The sequence below is a fragment of the Camelus dromedarius genome, chromosome 14 (genome assembly GCF_036321535.1).
Source record: "Camelus dromedarius isolate mCamDro1 chromosome 14, mCamDro1.pat, whole genome shotgun sequence".
NCBI lineage: Eukaryota > Metazoa > Chordata > Mammalia > Artiodactyla > Camelidae > Camelus > Camelus dromedarius.
Window position 1 is genome coordinate 46,406,082 of NC_087449.1, and position 27,854 is coordinate 46,433,935.

General features: G+C 37.1%; 1 protein-coding gene and 1 pseudogene across 6 annotated transcripts in view; one reads left to right on the plus strand and one right to left on the minus strand.

Annotated features, from left to right (window-relative positions):
* The first annotated feature begins 17,191 nt into the window (after positions 1-17,191).
* ZMYM6 (zinc finger MYM-type containing 6) overlaps positions 17,192-27,854 on the plus strand; it is a 37,042-nt gene continuing 26,379 nt past the window's right edge. For 3 of the 6 annotated variants that reach the window (XM_031464693.2, XM_064493778.1, XM_064493779.1), the window contains exons 1-4: positions 17,192-17,348; positions 18,428-18,594; positions 26,435-26,519; positions 27,266-27,515. In XM_031464693.2, coding sequence (XP_031320553.1) covers positions 18,502-18,594; positions 26,435-26,519; positions 27,266-27,515 — 428 coding nt within the window. In that variant the 5' untranslated portion in view covers positions 17,192-17,348; positions 18,428-18,501. Of the gene's footprint in view, positions 17,349-17,393; positions 17,416-17,441; positions 17,699-18,427; positions 18,595-26,434; positions 26,520-27,265; positions 27,516-27,854 lie in introns of those variants that run through there. The other 3 variants (XM_031464694.2, XM_010977556.3, XM_031464692.2) reach the window with 3 other exon arrangements.
* Positions 19,914-20,707, minus strand: LOC116156742 (small ribosomal subunit protein eS12-like; annotated as a pseudogene).

Here is a 27,854-nt window from a genome sequence, read left to right on the forward strand (position 1 = left end):
ACTGCCATGCACACAGTTATTTTTAGTCCCTTATAATTTCTTGGTATTTTGTTTTTAGGACCTGGTGCAAGCATTGATGACTGGGGTTCCAGGTCTGAGGTCCCAGACTCTCATTCAGACCCTTTGGTGATTTTGAATACTAGACTGGTAACTGAAGTTAATTTCTCCAAAAGATATTCTCACCTTCCTAATGTAGTATATAGTAATTAGGTATATCATTTTATTATTTGTTCTGTTACCTTTGTTCCCTTTCCTTGCCTTCTTTGGCTAATTTGAATATTTTTTAGTATTCCATTTTATCTATTGTGTTTATGACCATATCTCTTTATATGTATCTCTTTAGTGGTTGCTCTTGGGATTACAATAAACATAAGTAACTTTTCACAGCCCACTTAGAATCAATATTTTACCACTTAAAGTGGAATGTAGAAAATATTGTCACCATATAAGTCCCTTTGACCTCTTCTAACTCTTTATATTATAACTGTCCTATGTATTAGAATTGTAAACCCCATCAGACAGTCTGTTTTTTCTGTTAACTATCAAATATTTAAAAAATACCCAGATATGTATCATTTCTGTTGCTCTTCTCTCATTCTTGGATGTTTCAGTTTTCTTCCATGTATCATTTCCCTTCTATCTGAAGAACTTCCTTTAGTAGTTCTGTTGGTAACCAATTCTTTTGGTTTTCCTCTCTTTTTCTTTTTTTATTTATTATTTGGGGTAATTGGGTTTTTATTTATTATTTTTTTAATGGAGATACTGGGGATTGAACCCAGCACCTCATTCTTGCTAGGCATGTGCTCTACCACTGAGCTATCCCCTCCCCCCTGGTTTTCCTTTGCTAATAATGTCTTTATTTTACCTCCATTTTTGAAGGATATTTTACTGGGTATACTAGTGTATTTCTTGATAGGTTAGGGGAAAAAAAATCCCAGCAAGGTGCTGACTCCATCAAATGATCATCACTGACCTAATCACAATACCTGGGAGATGGTGTACTCGGATTCCAGTCTAGGTCAAATAATGATCATTTTGACACCTCCCCTTCCCAATCATCCCCATTTGTGATATCCAACTCTTGAACTTCCAAATTATGTGAGCCAATAGTTTTTCTTTTGTACTTAACCTACTTTGACTTGGTTTTTTTTGTCACTTGCAGGCAAAAACCCTGCCTTTTAATAAATGTACTCACAAGCAATTCCTAACAACAAATGTGTTTTAGTTTCTAGGTTAATAAAGTTTGTCTCACTCAGCAAGATAATGTAGTTGAGCCTGTAAGACTTGTAGTCTTGTTTCTAATGAATGACTCTTACAAGTAAAAATATCAATGGGAGATAAGCCCTAGCTTTTGTGTAACAACTTTAGGAGAACCGCAGCAGTGAGTGCACATTCCTGCTTCTGATAACAGGACTGAGAAAAAAAAAACACTATAAAAAATATTGAATCCTTGTCCCAGGAGAGGACTTCCATTGGGTGTGCAAACTGCTTGTTCAAGGGGCAGTTATCTAATTTGTGAGATACTATTTTTTGTTGTTTGTTGTACACTTCTCCTTTGCACTCTTATCTTAGAGATTTGGGTAGGACCGAAAACAGAAGATGTTGAAAGTCAAGAGCTGGTCTTATGTTCTGTAAAAATTCAATCTAACTGAAAAGATTATGGAAGTATCCAGGGAGGGAGTGTGTGTGTGTGTGTGTGTGTGTTGTTTGAGGAGTTAGGGAAATTGTTTAGAGAAAATCAAGGAAGAAAAGATTTCAGAAGTCTAGGAAAACGGTTAAGGTCTATAGTTGTGAGATCTGGGGGAGCTGCACTATGTTCATTGATAACACTATGGGGAGACAGCTGGATCCTGAGCATAAGGAGTTATATCCTTGCTGAAGATGCTCATGGCCAAGCCACTGGTCCTATGAGAACATGCAGACTGGGACAATGGTCATCTCTGAGGTAACCAGTCTCAACAAAGCCAATAGCTGCAGAGCCTCCATGATGCTTTCGTGGTGGGTAAGACCCACCCTGGGACCTATACATTACCTCTGGTGGCATTCTTCTTGGGAACACAAATAATGACTGAGATTAAATTTTCTGTCAGTGTAGAAGAATGTGATCTCAGTTTTGGATTTAAGTTGATTATGAGAAAATAAGTAGATTATTTCCTCCATACCTGAGTATCCCCTAAAATTCATACCTGTTACTTTTGGTTGAAGCATTGGAACCCAATTTAGTTCCTTGGCTTACTTCTTTTGAGTAAGTGTCTGAAGTGACAGGCCCAGTAGGATTCAAGCTATAGTCCAAGAAAAGTCCCCAAGATCTCATCCATAATCAATGACATCCATACCCTTAGGAAAACACCTCGATATTAAGAGTACTCTGCTTTAGGTCCAAGAGTAGGAGTTCAGAAAGAATGAGAATTAATACCACAATTTATTTGTTGTATTCTATATACCCCCTGTCTCAAATAGGCTTCATTTATTTTTTAAGAGCCTAGTGCTAAAATTGCTTCATTTGATTATACCATCTGGGTGGTATATCTGTTTAGCATGCTTGGTTACAAGTAATATATAATCCAACTTTAGTAGGTTTAAACAATCAAGAGAATGCATTGAGTCATAAAACTGAACAGTATAGAAAGAGAACAAGATTGATACTTGTCAGGCTAGGTTGTATTTTTCTGTAATTCTCTCATCTCTACCTTTTTTTAAAAAATTGAAATAAAGTTGACTTACAATATTGTTAGTTTCAGGTGTGCTACATAATGAAGCTCTTCCCTCTTCGATTGACTTTATTCTCAAGCTGGCTTCCTTCATGGTAGCAAGGTCATTGCTATAGAGTATACTTCCTCATTCACAACCGGCTGGCCTATCTGGGGCTTTGTGCTGCTTTTGAACCAGTTAGTGTGGTAAGGAGGCTGGGATACTGTTACTGTTTTATACCGATCAGGAACCACCCTTGGACTTGAGGGGTAGTGTCAGTCCCATTCAAAAGCACACGGCTGCCACACAATGAGGAGAGTTGGAATGGAGGATTGCATAAGTAGTACAATTTCAAATATATTAAAAAAATGACTCATGAAATAAGATAAGGGAACATACATTAAATATAAAGAATAGTTATCTTAAGACAATGAGACAGAGGATAGGTTTCTTTATCCCTTACAACTTAAAATGTTGTTTATTTATTTATCTCTCCCCCTCCACAGCCATAACCTTGTATCGCTTCTATAATGAAGGAAAAAATCCTCGTAAATTTATTGGGAAAAACAAATCAAGAGTCAAGGAATGATGCAAAATAGTTGTGTGAGGTTTTACCAGCTAGTGAGTACACAGCTAATTGACAGTAAGTGAACAATGAGCAACAGAGAGAGGAAGAATGAGTCATAATTCTGTTTGTCTCCCTGAAGGGCCCTTCTCCCTCTTCAAGGTTTTTATGCTAAAGAAAAATTTTAAAAAGCACTCTAATTATGTGTCTCAGGACAACTATTTGAAATATATTTTGGGATTTATTTGCTGGTTATCACACAAACAAACTCAAAGGAAACTTTCAGTATAAGCCTTGCTCTGTATCTCTGCCTGACATGCAATTTCTTTATTTCTGAAACTGGTATCTTAATCTCTTACATCTTATTTCCTAGTATGTAATGCAATAATGGGCAGGGAATCACTCGATAAGTGTTTGTTTAATGAATGGATGGGTGAATGTATCCTTTCTGCCTCAGAATGTCTTTGTTTCTATTTCTCATTGTCAGTCTCTCAATGACTCAGCTATAACTCTAAATGACCAAGTGGTAAATAAATTCACCTTGAAACTGGCTTATTTTTTTTCAGCTGATATAAAGTCTTACAGAGGCCTGGCATTTAATACTATTCCCCCAGTGTTTCCATTATGACCTTCAAGGAAGGCTTGGAGTCATTTAATCTGGGCCAAACTACTTGGTAATATCTGAAATAATAGTACTCTTTCCCTGCTAGCTCATCTTCCCATATAGCATCTTAAACATATAGCAATACTATCTTTGGAGTCAGATAGCCTATGTGTAAATTCTGACTCATTTACTAGCTGAATGACCTTCGGCATTACCCTGTCTGAGCCTCAACTTCCTCATGTGTAAAATGGGAATCACAGTAATACTTTATCGGGTTGCTGAGAAGATCAAATGGGATAATGTAGGTGATACATAATATCTGCCTTAAAGTAAGTGCTGAATAAATACCAGTAATTATTACTATTAATTAACAAGCATCTGTTGAGTATTGTTTATGTGAAAGGAACTAAACTGGATGGTAGGGATTAAAAAAAGCACCAAAATAGACACAAATTCCTGCCCCATGGTCTAGTGGGGGATTTTGATATGTAAATAGATATGGCCAACATGAGGCTATGAGAATGGAAGTATAGGATGCTGCGAGGAGGGTATAGCTCAAGTGGTAGAGCACATGCTTAGCATATACAAGGACCAGGGTTCAATCCCCAGCACCTCCACTAAAAAATAAATAAGTAAACCTAATTACCTCCCCACTAAAAATAAATAAATACAGTGTAATACATTAAAAAAAGCCATCTAGCCCAGGTTTGGAGGTCAAGGAAGGCTTCTAGGAAAATATAAAAGTTGATAGAAGAAGTAGGACTTAGCCAGGCCAAGAGAAGGGGGAAGAGTATTCTAGGAACAGTATGTTCAAAGGCTGAGGCAAGAAAGAGCTTGAAGTATTTGCAGACTTGAATTTCAGTATTGTTGAAGCCTATTAGGCAAAGTGGAAAGAGTAGCTAGTATTGAGGATGGAAGTAGGTGGCCACATGATGCTGAGTCTTACAAATCAGGTTAGGAAGTGGGAAGGGTAGTGGGAAGACAAAAGAGCTTTAATCAAGGAAGTTACTTGATCAGATTTACGCTTCAGAAAAGTTGCTCTGGCTGCTACTGTTGGGGGTAATGTTAGGAAGGGCAGAATAACTGTAGGTACAGAGATTACTTCTGAAGACCAGTTCAGAGATCGCTGTAGTAATCAAATCAGAGATGATGGTGGCTTGAACCTGGAGAGTAGAAGTGGTGATGGACAAAAATGGACCAATTAAAGAGAAGAATCACTATGAATGTGTGGAAGATGAAGGAGTTAAGCATGTTGATCAGAAAACCCGATCAGTGGTATCATTGGTATCAGTTGATCGGTGGTACCATTCAGTGAGATAGGGAACACAGGAGAGGGAGAAGCAGTTGAGGGAGTAGGGCACAGGGGCAAATACTGGGTTCAATTTTAGATATGTTGAGTTTGAGGTCCCATGGAAAACCTAAAGGAAAATATTTAATAGGCAGCTGGAACAGTTCAGAAGAAATGACTGGAAAAGAGTTATAGCTTTGTGAGTCATCACAGAGTTGATGATTATAGCCATAGAGGTGGGTGATAAGAGTACACTCATTGGGGGTAGAATGAGGTGAAAAGAAGGCCAAAGAGAGAAACCTTGAGGAATACTGATAATTAAAAAATTAGTATAGATATGGGAACATAAGAAAGAGATTAAGAAGAAATGGCCAAGGCATATGAGAACATGGTATCACAAAACAATGAATATGGTATCATAGCAGTGGATTGAGGAGTGGGTGTGATAGGAAGAAATGGCAACAGTAAGTGTAATCAGGTCTTCTAAGAGGTGTGTGACTATGACAAAGAAGATAAAATGGTAGTTGGAGAGAGACACTCCCTCCTTTGTAACTGGAGGAAAGAAAGAATGGTAGTATAATTGCAGAAAACCTTGTGGGCTTGGTGCCAGGAACTGAAGAAGTTCTTATTTAATGCCTTCTACAGTATTTTCTCTGTGAAATAAGAGGTCAGATCATCTGCTGTGAAGTGACAGGGTCAAAGATTTGAAGAGAAGGGAGAAACCCTGAATAGTTATTGTGAAGGATGGAAGGGAGAACTGACAAAAGAGGCATGGGAGGATATCTGGACAATACCATTAGCACAGTTGAGGTTGACGACCTTGAATGTTTCTTTGTGCCAGCTGGGTAGGCTGTATGATTTTTACCAACAATAGTAAGCAGCCCAGGTATGGGCATGGAGAAGTTGATTCAGGGTTGTTTTTCCAGGTGTGTACAACAGAAGGGCCATAGGAAAGAAGTGAGGATATTTGCAAGTGGCTAGTAGAAAATATTAAAAGGAAGAAAAGCAGAAGGTTAATAGGATAAAAATAGAATGGTGAAGGAACCAGAGGTCTAAATGAAATTGAAGTATAGCTTTAGAGAAAGTAGTTGAGTGAGAAGATAGAAAAGATAGAAGGCTACAGTCAGAAAGTAGGATATCTTAATATATTATTTCAGCGGTGGTCAAAGGATTCAAGATGTGGCCATTAGATGTGAGGTTTCTATGATTTTGGTTACAAACACCTGGTCAATTGCACAGTATTCTACTCTGTCTAGTATGTAATGGGTACGCAGATTGAGTTAACTTCTCTTTCCTTGTGCTCTCAGAGCATCCCTTTTGAATATTCACCACACTATATACTAATTACCTGTTTGGTTGTCTGTCCTTCTTCTCAGAAAGTATATGTGTCACAGTTTCCCAAGTTCTTTCAACCAACCCCTTATTCCAGTCCCCCATTTATTAGTTTCCCTTCTTCCTAAGGAGTAGTAAAAGCATATTATCTATGTTGTGCCTTAAGATTCAGTATTTTGATTGGATTCTTTCACATCCGGGGGATTTTAGTGCCTGGGGAAGAATACTCACAGCTTGTCTGTTGTTTAACACTCAATTTACTAAAGTCATATTTCTAATAAACAAAACGTTGATATCATTTTTTCTTGAGCATTAAACATGTAATACACATTTGATTACTTTAATTCCCTTAAACAATTTAAACTGCAATTACAAATTTAATATGGCTGATATATTTGAATGTCTCATAAGTTTTAAAAATCAACAAAGATTACAAAATTGACTACATATACATCTAAACCTATTCAATGCCATGGATTAAATATTACTGCATTATTTTTACACTATTTTTATTCCTCTGAAGCTTATACCTATATTATACCTATACTTTGATATCTTCTTAAGGTTTCAGTAATATTATTTTAACTATTTTCTGAGATTTCAGAAATATTACCAAATCCAATAGAAAAAGAAATACAATTTTAGACCACTTGGGATTCTGGGATCTGTGATATCAACTCATTTTCTTATTTGGGATATAAGACCTAGTTTTGTCTTTTAAGATAATTTAGACCGGTAATTTAAAACTTTTTTTAATGATAAAAAATTTAAAGATATCTCAAGACTCACAACTCTGTCTTCCTCATGGTTTTTATTTTTTGAAACTTAGTGTCTATCCTGGAAATGATGTAGGCTCTAAGTTTTACATGATCAGTAGTCCCTAATCAATCATCCTGCCATTATGTAACATTGTTCTGCTTAAAAACTTATGTACTTGTCATCAGTATTTTATTAAGATCAGTGGGGCCATTTAGTTGTTTTATCACCTGATAGATGAAGGACTGATTCGCTTTCTCATTCTCAGAATATCTGTTGAACTCTATTTTTACTTGCTTACTGGTAATCTGGTGCTCAATAACTGCCGGACTCCCCTTATATCTGTTCATGATAATTTTATAAAATCACTAGTGCTGATGGCTCCTTCGTATACTTGATACTTTTTAAAGGTGCTTTGGCTTATTCATAAATTTTGGTTCAGTTTTACTTGCTTGGTCATATATATGTATATATATATAAAACGTAAACATAAATAAATTATATGTAGATATATTTAAATCAATTTATCCTTTACAGAAGAGTATACACACCTCTACCTGCAGACACATACAACTCATTATTAAACATATATTGTATTCATCCTTTTATTGTATTAAAACCATTTTTGCTTACTTTTTTCAGTCTTAGTATCATAGCCTTTATAGATTGATTTATTCCAATTAACCCTAATTATGATGTTTTACAATCAAATTATTACAAGTTATCCAGAAGAAAACATAGGCATAAATTATAGAATTTTTTTTATCTGTCTTCTAAGGCAAAAGAAACAAAAGCAAAAATAAACAGATGGGGCTAAATTAAACTTAAAAGCTTTTGCACAGTGAAGGAAACCACTGACGATGAAAAGACAACCTACTGAGTGGGAGAAAATATTTGCAAATGATATGACCAATAGGGGTTAATATGCAAAATATATAAACAATTCATACAGTTTTACATCATGAAAACAAACAACCTGATTAAAAAATGGTAGAAGACCTGAATTGACATTTTTCTGAAGAATATATGTACAGATAGGCAACAGGCATATGAAAAGATGCTCAAGATTGTTACTCATCAGAGAAACGCAAATCAAAACCACAATGATATATTACCTCACACCACTCAGAATGGCTAACATCAAAAAGTCTACAAATAACAAATATTGGCAAGGATGTGAAGAAAAGGGAACCCTAGTACACTGTTGGTGGGAATGTAAATTGGTGCAGCCACTATGGAAAACAGTATAGAGGTTCCTCAAAAAACTAAAAATAGGACTACATTTTGATCCAGCAACTTTACTCGTTTGGGTGTATATCTGAAGAAAATGAAAATACTAATTTGAAAACATACATGCACTCCAATGTTTATAGCAGTATTATTTACAATAGTCAAGATATGGAAGCAACCTAAGTGTCTATCAACAGATGAATGGATAAAGAAGATGTGGTATATATATAAATATACACAAATGGACTATTACTCAGCCATAAAAAAGAACGAAACTCTGTCATTTGCAATGACATGGATAGACCTAGAGGGTATAATGCTCAGTTAAACAAGTCAAACAGAGAAAGATAAATACTGTATGTTATCACTTATGTAGAATCTAAAAAATAAAACAGACATATGGATATAACAAAACAGAAACTGACTCACAGATATAGAGAACAAACTGGCAGTTACCAGAGGGGAGAGGGAAGAGGGGAGAGTCAAGATATGGGTAGGGAATTAAGAGGTACAAACTAAAAAAGAAATTAATTAAAAATAAGATAAAATAAAATAAAATAAAATAATTACAAGTTGGTCAGGGGTTACATCTTTAAGCTTCCTTTTAACTCTGCTGCTGACATCCTTGAAACATCCTTTCTTTCTTGCCACAGCAGAATGTTTCAAAGATATACTGATTTTTCTCCTGCCCCACAGAATCATCTGCTCTGCAATCAGTTCCAGATTCTCTTGGTGGGAAAAAACCACCAGAGACCAAATTTAGGTTTTAAAGGTGTACATAAGAATAAATGTTGGGTAAAAATATTAAAGCTGCTACTGGTCCTCTTTTAGTATTGAAAAACCTGGAAAAATATATGTATTTTAAGGTTATGACCTTGCAGTGCTGTTTTCCATCATAACATGTTGTGTTGCTGAATTGTAGTTTTCTTAGACTATATGTTTCCATTTACCACTCACACATTCCCATACATTGACAAATATTATCTTGTCCTATGATTTATTTGCTCTTCTGGGTGTCAGGGATGCCCTCAGGACTAAGGGAATGCTACTCCCTCAATAGAAATCTCTGAACATCTATGTTTTTTTAGTTCCTGCATCTGAATCATAAATGATTTTTTTAAACTGAAGTGTAGTTGATTTACAATATTATATTAATTTCAGGTATATAGCATAGTGATTAAATATTTCTATAAATTATACTCCACTTAAAGTAAATACAAAATAATGACAGTATTTCCCTGTACTGCACAAAATATCCTTGTGGCTTATCTATTTATACACAGTAATTTGTATCTCTTAATCCTCTAACACTATCTTGCCCCTCCCCACTTCCCTCTCCTCACTGATATCCAGTAGCTTGTTTTCTGTATCTGTGAATCATAAACTGTTCAAGCTGGAAAATCCCTTAGAGACTTTCTTGTTTAATCCATGTAGATTACAGATATATTGGACATTTGTCATTTCTGGCTGTCTAGCATTTACCTCTCCCCCTGCTTCTAAGTGCCCTCATCTCCCATTTAGGGATATTCTTCACTGCAAGTGAGGGCAGTCCCTCTGTCTGCCTCCTACGCTTCCTCTCACAATGGAATAAAGAGGGATAAATTCTTCCTGCATTTCCTTCCTGATATGGCCAATAGGTTATCATGTGACCTAAACTTGGCCAAATGATCATTCTTAGAACTTTGAATCTTATTCAAGTAATGTTGTGACAGAGACTGTCAACTGTTCACCAAATCTCATTTTCTTATCTTTCTAGGCAAATGTAGATGGACTACATTTTCCTTGCAGTTAAGTGCAACCATATGACTTGAGTTCTGCACAATGGAATGTAGATAGAAATCGTGCCCAACATCTAAGCCTGACCTATATAAGCCTCCCACATGGGATCTTTGCCTTCTGTTTTCCCAAACACTGGCTAAATAGAGAGGACTACACAGACACAGAGAAGGACAGAGCCACAAGATAGAGTGTGAGTCCCTGAGACACTGCCTAGAGGAGAGCTGCCCAGGAAAGCTACTAGACCATGAGCACCCGTGTTAGACTGTTGTGCATGATAAAAACAAGCTTCATTGTGTAGAACCTCTATAATTTGGAAGGTTATTTTAGCATTTAGATTACCCAGACTAAAAGACAGAATGTTGGCAAAAGGTTTATTTTAGCAATATCAGTGACATGGATCAAGCTATTCTTCCAACAGACCTTGGGAGGTCCTTGCTTCTGTTCATTGTCTAAACCTTTTCTTTTAGCTTCTTATCATTCTGCAAGCCATCGATAGCCATCCCACATATTTCCCCTTTTTGGCTTAAAATAATCAGACTTGGTTTCTGTTGCTTATAACCGAGAACCTAGATCAGATAAGAAACTGAGGCTTCAGTGGTAAGTGATTTGCTCTGGAGGCCAAGTGTTCATAGCAGCACTATTTACAATAGCCAAAATATGGAAGCAACCTAAATGTCCATCAACAGATGATTGGATAAAGAAGTTATGGTATATATGTACAATGGAATACTACTCAACCATAAAAAGAATGAAATAATGACATTTGCAGCAACATGGATGGACCTACAGATTATCATATTAAGTGAAGTAAGTCAGACAAAGGCAAATATCATATAATATCACTTATATGTGGAATCTAAAATAGGATGCAAATGAAGTTATTTACAAAACAGAAACAGACTCGGACATAGAAAAGCAACTCATGGTTACCAAAGGGGAAAGGTGGTGGGGAGGGATGAATTAGGAGCTTAGTATTAGCAGATACAAACTACTATATATAAAATAAACAACAAAGTCCTACTGTATAGCACAGGGAACTATATTCAATATCCTATAATTAACCATAATGGAAAAGAATATGAAAAAGAATACATATATATATCTGAATCACTTTGCTATACATCAGAAACTAGCATGACATCGTAAATGAACTATACTTCAACAAAAACAAAAAATTAGTGTTCATAGAAGGGGGGACTCCAAAGGGGGGATTCATTTCCCCAGAAGTGGGGGTACTGGGGGGCTAGCATTGTCCTATATCTTTTTAATTGAAGTATACTTGATATACAATATTACATAAATTGTAGGTATACAATATAGTGGTTCACAACTTTTAAAGGTTATACTCCATTTATAGTTATTAGAAAATATTTGCTATAATTCTTGTGTTGTACAATATATCCTTGTGGCTTATTTTACACCTAATAATTTGTGCCTCTTAATCCTCTACACTTATATTGCCCCTCCCACCCTCTTCCCACTGGTAACCACTGGTTTATTCTCTATATCTGTGAGTCTGCTTTTTTGTTATATTCACCAGTTTGTTGTATTTTTTAGATTCCACATGTCAGTGATATCATACAGTATTTGTCTTTCTATATCTGACTTATTTCACTTAGTATAATGGCTTCCAAGTCCAACCATGTTGCAGCAAATGGCAAAATTTCATTCTTTGTAATGGCTGACTAGTATTCCATTATATATACATATGTATCACCTCTTTTTTATCCTTTGATCTGTTGATGGATGCTTAGGTTGCTTCCATATCTTAGCAATTGTAAATAATGCTGCTATAAACACTGGGGTGCATTTATGTTTTTGAATTAATGTTTTCATTTTCTTCATCTATACCTGAAGGAGTGGAATTGCCAGATCATATGGTAGTTCTATTTTTAGTTTTTTAAGATACTTCCATACTGTCTTCCATAGTGGCTGCACCTATTTAAATAGACTCTACCTCTTGATGGGAGAATCATCATTCATATACAGAAATAGGTGGAATTAGTGGTGCCATTTTTGGAAACAATTTTTCATAGTTCACCTTCTGGTCATAACAATTCACATCCCTTGCCAATTTAAATACATTCATCTCCTCAGCCATTATGACATTGGATTAAGTCCATGATCTTTGTATGGCTGTTGGTGTAACTGATGCCATCTTGGGCTCTTTCAATTCCTCCTGTTCTTCCACTGACCTTAACCAGGGCCATACAATGTAGTAAATCTCTACTCTGTCACCATACGCTTTGTAATTAACAGATATTGTTTAATGATCTTTAGGGTCCAGGTGGTCTCTATGCTCTGTTAATCTCCAAACAATAATGAAGACCTTTGCTGACATGTTTTCTGGTGCCCGTGAGACTATTTATCCATTCATGATTCTTGACTTAGGAATGCACTTCCTGTTTCCAAGCATACACCGCCATACCCTAGGTTAACTATAAAAGAGTCCCAATGCCTTCAGTGGTGTGGAGTGTAGCTGGAAATGCTTCCAGATCATCGTCCTCCTGATCCTACTTGTGTGTAAGTTACCCTATAATAAACTGATCCATTGAGTATACGGAGCTGCCTGCCTCATTTTTCAGTTTCAAGTTGCCTTCTCAGTTTGGTGGGCACTTTTCTTTCCTGCCATCCTCCAACAATCTCCCATATAAATCAAGCCTATGAAGATGAAACTCCTCTGGTGTAGTTCATTGGGTGTAGCTCCTCATGAGCAACTTTTTCAATCCAGAGAGCTATGAACTAAAAAGATCAGCTATCTGTCCCCCCTACTCCATGCCCCTCACACCCAACACATCTGATGATACAGAAACATAATAACTCCCGTAGACACTCCTGTTCAAAAAGAGGAAGGACAGAAAGCACATAATAGTCACTGATTCACAGTAATTCACAACCTGGGTATTTGTTGTCAGATTCTTCTACTCTAAGGACAGGGAATGCTCTTGATTGTTTTGTTCTCTGGGAATGGTTTCATAATCCATTTTTCAGAGGCATTTGCGTCCACTCTCTGGGTTTGTGGCTTTGCCCCCTGAGAAATTTTCTTTTTCCGTAAGAAATGGCCCATTTTTGCAGCTGAGTAGCCTTTTCAGCTTTTCTCTGCCCATGGAAAGTTGGAGCCCAGAGATTACTCATTTCAAATTGTCATTGTCACCTATAGTCTAAGATTTTACTTTTGCCGAAATACTCCTTTTAAAAACTTTGTGAATGTTTATGATTCTTACTGAGATTCATTCCATTCTCCCCAAACCACATCCAAACGTTCTGAAGCAGAACTCACTCTACTTTGGGTATGTCAGGTTGCTATGGGATGAGGTCCTTACATTTTTTAGAAGCCCTTTTGTCTAGGTGAAAGGGCTTATGAAGTACTGTTTAACTCCTTATGAGGTCTTACAGCTGCACACTTGAGTTGATTTTGACCTCGAGGCCACATTTTACTAGTGATGTCCTAGATTTGATCTTTTTTCTGAGGTCATTTCTTATTTTGATGATATTTCTCTAGCTGAAGAGATTGTCCTGGGCCCTTTATATTTTGTCTAATTTCTGCTTGAAAACAAAAACAATTCCTTCTTTAGCTTATTTCTATTTTGCAATATGTTATCGTAGGTGGTTAAAATAAATCAGTAGGCACTTTAAAAATATTCTGTCTGGAAATCTCCTAAGCCATATCCACAAGTTCATTATGTATATTTTCTACCTTCTAAGTTAGTACAGGTAGTACAGGTAGCAGTGCTGCCAAACATTTTGCCATTATATAACACTGGTTAGTCTTTCTCCAGACTCCAATAACAATTTTCTCACTGCTCTTCTAGACTCCACTAACAGTCTCCTTGCTGTCTTTCCAGACCTTGCCTGCTGTCTGGTTCCAAAGCCAATGTCACATGTTTTAGGTTTTAGTTATGGCAGTACTCTAGTTCTAGATACTAATTCTGGAATAGTTATCTACTGCTTATGAACAAAGCACCCCCAAATTTACTGACTTAAAACAAGAACCATGAATTTATCTGTGATTCTACAATTTTGGCTTAGCTGGGCAATTATTCTGTCTGAGCTCAGTCATCTAGCAACCTGGAGGCTATAAGATGGTTTCATTCACATATATGGGACCTTGCTGCTGGCCTTGGGGCCATTGTCTGCATGATTTCTCATCATTCAGTTGTTTAGCTCATCTTACCTTGGTGTGTTGTGGGAACATTCCAAGAAAATGAAAGCAGAAGCTGTAAAGACTATTAAGGCCTACACTTGGGAATTCACATGATATCAGTTCTGTAATATTCTATCAGTCAAAATAATTCACAGGGTCGACACAGAAACAAGGGGTAGGAAACAGACTCTTTTTCTTGATGGGAAGAGTTGAAAAGAATTTAGCGTATTTAATCCCCCATAGGTGATTGGAAAAGTTCCAAAGCAAATGCAGTATTTAATGAGTATATGTTTGTTGAAAGCAACATAGCAGGAAGAAGACAGAGTTGCCCAATGTCATTTTTCTCATTTAACACGTTACTTGAAGTTTTAGTCAGAGCAATAAGGCAAGAAAATTAAATAAATTAAAGTCATATACTTGGAAAGGAAGAGATAAATTTGTCATTCTCTACATACTTAGAATTTTTTAAAAGTTTTTAAATATATGGATAATCTATTAGAATTAATAACTGAATTTAGCAACAGTTCTGGATTCAAGACCAACATACAAAAGTCAATTGTGGTTCTATATATATACTGGAAATAAACCATTAGAAAATAAAAATTTACCACTTAAAATAACACAAAATATCAAAGATCTAGAATAAATCTAAAAAAGATGTGTGATTTCTACACTTAAAACTATAAAACATTATTAAGAGAAATGACAGGCATTTAAATAAATGGAGAGATATACCATTCTCATGGATTGGAAGATTCAATCCTATATAATGCAGTCTTAGTTTCCTGAGCCTGCTGTTATATCGTGCTACAAATAAAAATTTATTCCACAGTTCTGGAGGCTTGAAGTTCAAAATCAAGATGTCAGCAGAGCCATTCTCTCTCTGAAACCTGTATGGGAGAATCTTGCCTTGCATCTTTTAGCTTCTGATGTTTATCTCCAATCCTTGGCATTCCTTGGCTTGCAGCAGCAGCACTTCAATCTCTGCTCCAATTGTTACCTGGGATTCTCCCCTCATGGGTCTGCCTCTACATTTCTTTCTTATACAGACACCAGTCATATCAGATTAAGGGCCAACTCTACTCCAATATAACCTCATCTTAATTAATTACACCTGCAACAACTTTATTTCCAAATAAAGTCACATTCTGAGTGTTAGGTTATCTTTTGGGGGGGGACACAATTCAACACAATGAATAACAATTGCCAATTCTCAAAACAGGTTTGCAGCTTTAGTGCAGTACTAAACAAAATCCTACCTGATTCTAAAATGTATATGAATATGCAAAAAAATCAAGAAAAGCCAAGACAGTCTTGAAGAACATAATGGGAAGGAGGGCTTTTTCTACCAGATACCAAGTTTTATTATAATGCTGTTACAGAAATTAAGATAGTGTGACATTTCCACAAAGAGAGACAAAGGGAAGAGATTACATAGTCTTGAAACAAACCCACACATTTATAGACAACTTATATATGCAAAGCTGACAATAAAGAACAGGAGGGGATAGGACAGACTTAAAAAATAACAATCAATTTAACATTCACATGGAGAAAATAAAACTTGATTTACCCTACACCATATACAAAAGCCAATTCAGATGGTTTATAGACCTAAATGAGAAAGAAGTAATAACAATTCCTTAAATTAATTAGGCCTTTGTAGGAAAGACCTTGACAGGACACAAGAAACAGTAAGCATAAAGGTCTTTTATGTTCACCAAAAGATGCCAATAATAAAGTGGAAAAGCTAGCCACTGAGTGGGAGAAGATATTTGCAATATAAATTCAACAAAGAATGCATTTTCAGAATATATCTCCATATGTAAGTGACAGACAATCCAATACAAAAATGGGTAAGAGATTTGAACAGGCACTTCATAAAAGAGGATATTCAGATATCCAAAAACATGAAAATGGGTTCAACCTCATTTGAAATCTGGGAAGTCCAAATTAAAAACATGATGAGATACTACTATACCCCCACCTGAATGGTTAAAATTAAAAAGATGTACAGCAGTAATTATTGGTAAGGATGTGGGGTGACTAGAACTCTCATAAATGGCTGGTGGGATTACAGCCCGAAACTACTTTCTAAAATTGTTAGACATTATTCATTTACGTTTCACACATATGTAACAAACAAGTTCACTGCTAGGTATAAACCTAGCATATGTGTCATAAAGAGGAGGAATGTTCACAGCAGCATTAATCCTAATAGTCAAAAATTGGAAATATTCAAATGTCCACCAGTAGTAGATGGTTAAAATGTAGCGGATCATAAAATGGAATAGTATACAGAACTCAAAATGACTAAATGACAGCCTCACAAATCACAGACGTACCTCTGAAACAATGTTGAATGAAAAAATACCAAATCTTGACTTTGTTGTTTGTAGTTGTTGTTGTTGTTGTTGTTGTGTCCAAATCCTGATTTTGAACAAGTTAATTAATCTGTTTATTTACACCTCCCAGATAAAAAGTTGTACCTCTTGGGATTGTTGTGAGGACTAAGTGGAGTGATTCCTACCAAGTGTTCACCAAGCACTTGGCTTAATATCAACTATTTATTCATGTTCTCTGGGCAGATCGCCTTTCTCGAAATGAGCATTAAAAGAATGGTGCAGAGCACTTACAGCGTCATCTAACACCCCTAAGAGTCTCCCCAAATTCTTTCATCTACCTTTTTATCGTTGGGTCTCGGTCTCTTTAAGAAGTCAACCATAACTCAGAAAAGGGGAATGCTGGGAAGACCTACTCAGCTCAGGTCTGGAGCATGATGGGAAAGTGGGGGGCGGAGACCAGGGCCGCACACGCGCAGTTTCCCGGGTGTTGCGTTGCTATGGCTCAGACGAAGAATTCCAGTAAGAGAAAATAATCTTTGCCTCGGCGCTGGGGCCTTGGGTCCTGTTCTCCCTTCCCCGGTCGGTGCTCCCGGCGAGCAGGGAGGCCACCAGAGGTGAGCGCGGCCGGTGGCAGCGGGAGGGGCCGCGCGGGGCGGGGCGGCGGCCGCGCCACGTGACGAGGTGGGCACCGGGCGAAAGCGGCGCCGTCGGGCTGGGAGGCTGACGCGTTGCGGTTTCGCGGCGGGGACACGCTGATGGGCATATGCGTTCTCTTCTTCCGATTCAACGTTGCCGCGTTTGTAGCCGGTGACGGGCGTGGGAACTATTGGTGGGGACGTGAATTTCGGAACGAATACAACACGAGCGCCCATAGATTGTTATAACTCTGGCAAGTGGTCAGAAATTCTCATCTCTCGCACAGACTATTAAGCCAGTCGCCAATTTCCATGCTTGGCTTGACTGGGTAAAGACAACTTTGGAGAGCTTTCTTTTGCTTCAGGTTTACTGGGTTCTGTTTAGTACGTTTTCTCTTAGGAGAAGGGAAGTCTGCTGAAATGACTAATAGATTATCTTGTTTACAACAAGGAGATTGGAAAGCGGAGCTCATAGGGGCTCATTCCTGAGCATGCCCTCCTTGGAGACCCTGAAAGGTGCAGGTGGTCCACCTTAGCTGAGGGCATACGTGTTCATTTGTGGTGGCATCTTGCGCTCTGATCTATCGTTAGGCCAAGAGACGGGGCCTTTAAGGAGGCCTCCAGTGAAGTCTGAGTTAGAAGTGGAGTTGGGGAGCTTGGTGTGCTCCACTTTGAGAAGTAAAAGCTGAGGTGGGCCTCTAAGTATTAATTCTCATGGAGTCAGGAACTGTATTTCTGAGTCTTTTCTTCCAAGAGCTCGGTAACTTCCTCCCACGTCTTGGTTTGCTAGTCTAATTCCCTCAGTAACTTTCAACACATAAAAGACCAGAGTGTTTGCTTTTTAAAGATATTAGGGAAGTGGGAGCTATTCCTGTTTTCTTATGTGAAGTTAGCTGCTAAAGGAGCAGAAAGTAGAAATAAAGGAGGACAGTCATGGCCCCAGAAGAGTTGTTTTTCAAATGCTTAGCAATAAAACCTTTTGCTCAGTACAAAGCTTTTGATATAAAGAAGAAGAAAAGGAATAAACCTGAGTACCAATCCTTTATGTTGTGTTTTAGGAATCCAGCTATTCATTACCAAGAAGAAATCTATTAGTTTTAAACTGGGGAATTCCTTTACATAAAAAATTAGAATGAAAGAACCTTTGGATGGTGAATGTGGCAAAGCAATGGCACCACAGCAGGGGCTTTTGGACAAAATTAAAGAAGAACCTGACAATGCTCAAGTAAGCATTTCATCTTTATTTTTAAAAAACTTTTATTTCCTCTTTTCTGTCTGGTGAATTCAAAGTTTTAGTTAGGTAGTTTCTGACTTGTAACCCAAACTGATTTTTTTCCCTCATTAGATGAGTAAAATTACCTTTTCTGCTCTTTGAATGAAAAAAAAAATGTGGTAACTGTATTATATTTCTTTTTGTGAGAAGAAAGTAACGTGTATTACTGTTTTCCCATACTTAATACCTTTAAAAAAATTCTCTTGTATCTGATAGTAGTTTCCTTTTATTCTATAAGTAATTGTGGTCTGTTCTGTGCCAGGCTCTGGGGATCCAGGAGTGAGCAAAGTCAGTTTAGTCCCTTCCCTCATAGAGCTTGTAGGTTAGTAGAGGTGACAGACATTACACAAGTAACTGATCAAATAATATATATAATTACAAACTATGACAGAAAAGCCTAACATGGGAAATCTGACCTGGTTTTGATGGGGGGCAGGGGACTACAGAAGGATTTGTAAGCTGAATTACAAAGAATGAATTGACTAGGCAAAGGCATGGAGAAGAGTGGTTCACCAGAGGGGTCTGCATATAGGAAAACTCTGAGTTGGGAAGATGCATGGTTCTTTTGAAGAAGTATAAGACCAGTGGGCTAGAACAGAAAAGATATGAAAATTGTGAAAAATTATGATAATGATGATGATAAAAGTATCTATAGTGGTATTCGTATATCCATATGTAGAGTATATGACATAAGTATTAACTATTCTCATTAATACGTATTTGTGCTTAAACTGTGCCATTCTCACAACCATATTATTACTTCCATTTTACAGATGAGGAAACCAAAGTACAAAGAAGTCAAGCAGTTTACCTCAGATCACAGTTCATAAATGGCAAAGACTAGATTCAGATCCAGGTAGTCAGACTTCAGGGCCCATGCCATCCTGCTTCTAGGGTGAGGCACTGAAGCTAGTCTGTGGCCAGGTTATGTAGGACCTTGCTGACCCTGTTACAGACTTTGGTCTTATCCTGAGAGCTTTGGGAAACCATTGTCGGCTTTACATGGGAGAGTAAGGTAAACATATTTGGAAAGATCATATGGCCACCCTTTAGGGACCTACATTGAAAATCTGTGGAGACCAATGTGGAGACATCAGTTATTTGTTTCGGCAAAAAAATGATTTTTTCCCCTTATTGGACAGTTCTTTTGCTTTATACTCTAGTTATTGGTTTTTATTGCATAAGCAAACCTATAATATTCAAAATATAAATGACAAAATAATAAATAGTAATGATAATAATTTCTTTCTCATACAATCTCAAAGGCAGTATCATCCCAGGACAGGGATGGCAAATAGGTTTGTCTCGTTCTTCAACTTCACACCTGCCTTCCTAAAGTGCTGTGCCGCCAGGGGTTCTGAAGGAGTGTCTACAGGATGTGAGGTGGGGGGTGGTGGTATCCATGACACTTATTTTCCCTCAAGTGTTAAGTTCTTCCTCTTCCTTTGCCAAAAGTAACCATTTGTTTGCCAAGTTCTATAGATTCTACCTTTAAAGACTTTTCTTTTACCCTGCCTTTACCCTTCCTGTTTCATTATTTCTCATCTGGACCTTTATTCAGTTTTCTATTCATGCTAATCTCTTCAGTCACTTATCACACCAAAACACTGTGTAGTGATACCATGGTACCTTTTTTTTTTTTTTTTTTTAGGAACTAGAGCCAAGTTTTTTGTCTTGCATTTGAAGTACTCCTCAATGACATCCTTAGCCTGAGACTTTTTGTCATAGTCCTTAACCACCAATTGCAACCAGTCACTTTATAGGGTTTTTCATCTCCTGTCAGTTTTACAGAGGCCTACCATTCCCCTAGTTTCTTGCTGTCATCAGCCTTAATTAAGTTGACTTGGCGTTTGGCACAAGGACCTCCACCAACTTGACATAAGCTCATTACAGTTGGATGCAAGCACGCAGAGATGGGCTTGATACTTGTCTCAGCTTTGGTAGCTTCACAGATTCTACAAGCTAAGCCATTGTGGATGAGGGTGGTCTTCAGCACCTCTTGCAAAGCAATGTTAACATCTCTTACACCTCCAGCAGCAATGCCTTCCTCCACCAAGGCGGTGGGTTACAGCCATGGCGATGGGTTATGGGTAGAGCCAACTCTTGAATGCACTGAGCTTCTGCTTCCTCAGGACCCCACAGTGACAGGAAAGAGCACCATGGTACTCTTTATAGCTCTGATGACATTGCTCCCTTTAAAGACCCTGTCTCCTCATGTGGGATAAAACAAACTTTTTAGTGTGACATCTGAACTATCCATGTTTAGGCCTTTGTTTCCCTCTTCAGTATCATCACTCATCCTTTCTACCTTTTTTAATCTATGCTCCTGCAGACTATTTGCATTTCACAAAAAGGTATATTCTGTTGATTTTTATTTCCTTACCTTTGTATATGCCATTTCTTTTGCCTGTGCTATCCTAAACTAGGTAGCTTGGTGAAATTTTTCTTCTCTTTTAAGATATAGTTTAACTGTCTGTCACTTAGAGGTAGAATTAACCATTCTCCCCTGCCCCCTTTTTTTAATTGTATAGTGCCTTCACTTTTATTGTGGCATCTACAGGTCAATGAATTTTGTTTTCATACAGAGTCTGGTCTTATTTGACCTGAATCCTCATTTCCTTGCACAGTGACTGCCACAAAGTGCGTGCTCAGTAATTGGAATAAAAGGGCCTGTGTTTCACAGATGAGGAAGCTGAGCCTGAAGAAATAGCTTATTTCACCAGGGTCTCATGGCAAAGCTGGAATGCAAAACTAGTTTTTTAAAATTCCAGATCCAATATTTCTTTCATTGTATCTTGCCTGTAGTATAAAAATTTAACAAATATTGTACTATGAGTTGAGTGTTCTTTCTGAATATAAAAATTATGATAATGAAAATCCTGTAACAGTTTACATTGTAAATTTAAATCGATAGGGACTTACTGAGTTCTCTTTGGCTTATATTAATGCTTCAAGATGAATGGGCTGTAATTTTTCATGATTGAGTGTGGACTATGATGGAAAAACCAATTGAACACATAGTGTGTGCCATTTTTCATGTTGTGTGGATATTGGAAGATAGACAAAAAATTGAAAAAATTTAATATTTTCTGATATACTAAGGATCTGTTCTGGATATTAAAGCTATGGTTGAGCTCTCATTCAATCATTCAGTGAGTATTTATTCCTGCTTATATAACCTGTAGCACTTGTTGAACAGGGTTCTAAGCAGTTTACATAATGAATTCACACAACACTCACAACCATACAAATTAAGTACCATTACTATTCCTGCTTTACACACAAGGAAACTGAGACACAGATAGTAACTTGCTAAACGTACCCCAACTAGTAAATGGCTGAGCTAGCTTTTGAACCCAAGCATTCTGGTTCAAGAGCCCAAACCCTTAACCAGGATGCTAAGCTGTATTAGTGATTTTGTTTTCAGAAGAGCTGCAGAAGTGAAAAGATAGGGCCTCTGCTCTCAACCAAATTGATAGCGTAAGGGGGAGTAAAGTTATGGAAATGAAAGGTAATGATTTGTTGAGTGACTGTGCCCTGTCAGTTGGTATGCTAACTATGCTAAGTATGTCTTATGCCTTCTCAACAACCATAGGATTGAGGATCTGAGGGCAGGATAGGTTAAGTAACTTACCAAACTCAAAAGAAGCATCAGAGGTAGAATAGGAACTTCGTTCTGACTGGCTCCAAACTTATACTCTTTCTGTTGCTTTGTGCCACCTCTGTCCAGATACAAAATCACAATATTATGTAATTATTGTAATTTAAAAAAATTGTGTAAGGTGCCTTGGGAGCATAGGGAAGGGCTCCTTTAGGTCTGTCTAGGGAGAAGAGGAAGGCTACCCAGGGCAGGCAGCACATGAGTTATAACACTTGATTAAGACCTTCAGACAGAACAGCATGTGCCAGGTCATGGAGGAATGAGACAACGTGGCATGTTTAGTGGTTGAGTATTTCAACAGTAAAGTGGGAGATGAGAATAGATTTTACATATTTAAGTAGAATTGATTTAACTTAGAGATAGCATATGAGGTGTGAGGATCAAAGAGGAGTCCGGGAATACTCAGAGGTTTCTGGCCTCAGTGAGTTGAGTTTGTGATGATACTATTTACTGAGGGGCTATGAATAGGATTTAGGGGGAAGTAATAAGTAGTTTGGGATCTGTTGTTTTTAAGGGGCTCATGGGACATTCAAATCATAATTTGCACTAGGAGGTATTTGCACATACGGATATGGTATTTAGAGATTAGTAAGTTATCTACCTGTACGTATAGTGTTGCCAGATAAAATGTAGAATGCTATGTTAATTTTGACTATCAAATGAATGATGATTATTTTTTCATATAAGTATGTTTCATGCAATATTTGGGATATACTAAAATTATTTGTTGTTTATTTGAAATCCAGATTTAACTGAGTCTGTTATATTTTTATTTGCTACCTCTGATAGACGATAGTTGAAGTCCTGAATGCGGATGAGATTGTTCAGGGAACAAGAGAGAAGAAAAGTAGAGCTCAGGATAGAAAGCTGGGAACTAGGTTAATTTGGGTCTTCAGAATGGCTTCAAAGTAGTCCCCCAGGCAGCAGCCTCGTCATTACCTGGGAACTTGTTAGAAATGTGTCTTCTTGGGCCCCACTCCAGACCTGCTGAATCAGAAGCTCTGAGGCTGAAACCCAGCAGTCTATGTCTTATCAAGACTTTTGGAGGCTTCTGATGCCACAGAATTTGGGAACCGTTGACTTTAGGGGTGAATATAATAAGATCAATGAAGGATACTAAGAAATAGTAATGAGTTGAAGTAACATAAACAGAAGACAACTGATGGAATCATTGGCAGTGCCAGATATATCAGAGGCCGAGATAAAAACGTAAAAATGTTGAATGATTTAGGCAATTGTGAGTTGATTGGTCATCTTAAGAAGCAGTGGCTTGATTGCATTGGGTTCAGGAGAGAATCAAAGTGAGGAAGTAAAGAAAGAATGGAGTATGTTTTCTCTAAGTTTGGTTGTAAAGGGAGAGAAAGGGAGGGCAGTAGTTTCTTAGGGAATAGGTTCCTTATAAGCTGAGAAGAAACCAGCATGGAGATTGTGAAAGAAACAGTGTCAGAAATGACTGAGACTGCCCTGAGGACCTCCGTGTTGGCTGCCCGTGCTGAACTTTTGCTGAACTCTAACATAAAACTGCTGAAGAGTGGCTGAGTTGCCAAAAGGAAAGAACAGTGCTGATAACTGGACTTTTTCTGGACTAAGGAAAAGATACCTTTCTCTAGTCATGGAGGAGGTGCGCTTGATAATCCTGTCGTATGTACAGATTTATCCTCCAATCCAAATTCTTGGTTGCTTGTGTAAACCTGCATGAACTTCCTCCTTTTCCCCATAAAAACCTCTACCCATTTCCTCCATTGGGACACTGTTCTCAGTTCCTCCAGAATCTGTGATTCCCCAAATTACAATTCTAAGACCCCAAATAAACTGCCTTTTTGCCTCTTTACAGCTCATGCTTCTTTCAGTTGATGAGGTGGACAGAGGCTGAAGCTACACAAAGACAGTATGAAGTTCTGTAAGAAGTAGAGGGGTGGATCCTGAACACAAGCAATATTCTAGCCATGGCTAAGAAGATTGCCTTTTCCTCTAAGGTTCAAGGACAATGTGCTGATCAATTTGTAGGCATGGTGGAGAGGGGAATCAAGATGTTGAAGGAGTTCTTACTTAGTTGCTTCTATTTTCTTGGTATTTAATAATCCAAAGACATTTCAAAGTAACTTTGAGAACTGACATATCAGTCGTTTGTTTTGCAAAGTATAGGGAGATTAAAAATGTAACCACCGTTTATTATCACCCTTGTTTCAGAAAAGTAAGACTTTTAAAATAACTATTATTTTGGAAATAGAAATCAAAACATTACTGAGCAGGAAATATGTGGAGTTGGGATTTATGAGTGATGAAGGTGTGGAACAGTTACTTTGTGAAGTCAGAGAAACTGACAGAGAAATATAACAGGCATATTAGGAAAATGCTAGAGACCGAGTTGATAATAAGGCAGAGTTATTTTTTATTGAGTTTTAAGTGTTCTTTTTGGTAAGTTGAAGGTGTGTAGAGGTACCTATAACTTCCTCCCCTTCTTGCAAGTGCCAATAAATAAATATTGTTATTTAAGTATAATGTTTAAGAACATCCACTATGGATTGAATAGGCTTGGCTTCATTCATTTAACAAATATTTATTAAAATGCCATAATTATGAAAATAATAAGAGCTAGCTAGCATTTTTGTTTGTGTATCATGCTTAACTTTTGGCTAACTGTAATGCATCATGTTATATACTTTATTTGTATTAAATCACTTATCCCCCATCAATCTAGCCCTATGAATTAGATATTATTATCTTTATTTTATAGATAAGAAAATTGAAACTAAGAAAGATTAAATAACTTGTTTAAGAACCAAGATCACACCTGTTTCTATCTGCTGTCAGAACCCATAGTTGCCTCTGTTGTGTTATGTTGACTGTGCTGCGTACTGAATGTACAGAGGTGGAAAAACAGAGATGATCCCTGTCCATAGTGGACATGCTCCTCTAGTGTATGTTTTGGGGAGGAGGAGGAGGGTATTAGACATTAAACAGATGATCTCCCAGATACATATGAAATGATGTATTATGACAAGTGTGCTGAGTGAAAGGAGATGAGAGAGGCTACAACAGGGGAACTGAGTTTCACTAGGGGGCCAGGGTTTGAGCTCATTATATAATTATGTTATATTGTATTTGTACATTTATGAGGAAGATAGCATGGGTTTTGGAAGAGAGAGACCTGGGTTTGATTCCCATCTGTGCATTTAGTATCTCTGTGATTTTAGACAAGTTGATGAACATCTCTAAGCTTCACTGTCCTCATCTGTAAGGAAAGTACTATAGTTCCTGCCTTGTAGGCAGCAGCTTATTTGGTGCCATAACATTTATTGTAGAAGTGGTAAATTATGCATTGTTTCCTAGTCTATGGCATTTAATAGTCCAAAGAAATTTCAGAGTAATTTTGGGAGCTGACATATCAGTCATTTATTTTGCTAGGTATAGGAAGATTAAAAATACAGCTACCATTTACTATCACCATTGTTTCAGAAAAGTAAGACTATTTTAAAAAACTTCTTATTTTGAAATATGTAAGGCTGTTGTAATATCACCCCTCCCCCGAAATGTAGGCTGATTCTGATCTCAGAATAAAGGGCAGTCTTGTTCAAGATAGGTATATCTATTTAATTCTTTTTCATGATTACATGTTATTTTAAAGCATTTTGAAGAACATATTAAGGATAAACCTGATTTAGGCTGTGATGATTTTTATGTATAATGAGCAGATTGCATTGAAACTCTTGTGTCTTTTCTGCCATTAACAGATATGACTGCTTATGAATCTGTTGGCTAAAATTACTAATTTGATCTAAATTTAAATCATTCAGATTTATTTCATTTATTGCTCTTATAAACATAGCCTAAAAAAGGGGGTAGTGCTCAGCATTGAAATAGCTGGGTATTACTCCCATATATCAAGATTACATTTGCAGAAAAGTAAATATAATTATTATAAAAGGTTCTCCAATTCTAAAGATCCTTTTTGTAAAGATTAAATCCAGTCTAATAACTTATAAATTCTGACTTTTGAGGTATTTGTGAAGGTGATTACGATTATAATGTAGAAGAGATGAATATGACAGTTATTTTTTGCTTGAATTTCTAGTTTATTTAGATACTAACACTGTATTCATTTCTTTCTCTCTTTGTTTTTTCTTTAAGGAATATGTACATGCTTCAAAACCAAAAACTCAAGAAAGTGAACTGAAAATTAGTGCTGTGTTTTCAGTCAGTGACAGTCCTCTTGGTAAGAAATAGATCTGTTATAATTGGTATTTGTTATATTCTGACTAGTAGAATTGAGGGAAAGTACCTTCTCATGTCTTTTTCTTCTTTTAGATAAAGCAAGTACTTTTCAAACTGGGTAGTGGTCTTGACCAGTATTTTAAAAAGTGAAATATAATAAGATTACAGTTGACTCTTGAACAACACGGGCTTGAAGTGTGCAGGTCCACTTACACATGAGTTTTTCAATAAATATGGCACCTGTATTTTCATTTTACAGATCTTGAAGGGTGAGGAAATTTTTGTGTTCGATTAGAGATCATAATATGTGGAATCAAAAGAATTCGGGTCTATTAGAATCTGTCCAAACTGTTTCAGCCTCTTGCCCCTGGATGAGCCATTTGTCAGTTCTTCTGTCTCTGAGGCAGAGATAGCGGGACGTGGGCTTTCAGCTGCGTGGGGCTGGCGCTGTTCAGGGCCAGCTGTGTATCAGAGTGTGATGCATATAGTAAGGAAACATAATTTCATGAAACTGCTGTTTCAGCTACTAAATTTTATATACATTTACACATATGTATGTGTCTCCTGGGTTTAAAGTGAAATATTGTTACTATGGATCATGGTTAAAAAAGTTCGAAACCACCTGTTTTAGAGTGCTTACTGCCTCAACACTGGATTTCAAGACCGAGGGAGTTTGCCCTAGAAAACGGAGAATGTATATATGTTCATGTTGATATAAAACTTGTTTTTCTTATTTTGTCTTTGTAGCCCAACAGTTGACCCCAGGCTTTCAGCTTTCTCTTGCATCATCTGGCCCAAATATATCACTTCCTTCGGTTCCTGCTGTAGCTCTTCAGGTTTTTTGTTCTGGTTGTAAAAAAATGCTTTATAAGGGGCAAACTGCATATCATAAGACAGGATCTACTCAGCTATTTTGCTCCACAAAGTGTATCACCGGATATTCCTCACCTGTCTGCCTATTGCCTCCTCCCAAGAAAACCTGCACAAACTGCTCAAAGTATGAAATTCTTAATCACATCCCTTTTTGCTTTACTTTTTTAGTATGTTTAGTTCAAACATGCTATTGCTGTTGTAAATCTCTTTAGCACATTTCTCTGGAAATACTTTTTAGCTAATTGAGAAGTTTGCAAATATTTTGTAAAGTGAAATAAGTGACTTGATGTAAGAAGGTATTGCCTAAACCAGTTTTCCTATCTCTTTCAATTTAGATTTTACTAGAAAGAAACAAACTATTTGTGAGGAATGTAGGACTGCTTATATATTGTATATCTACTCTAACTGTAGACAACAACCATTAAAAATTACTTGTTATCTTGAAAATTATTGAAGTATAGAA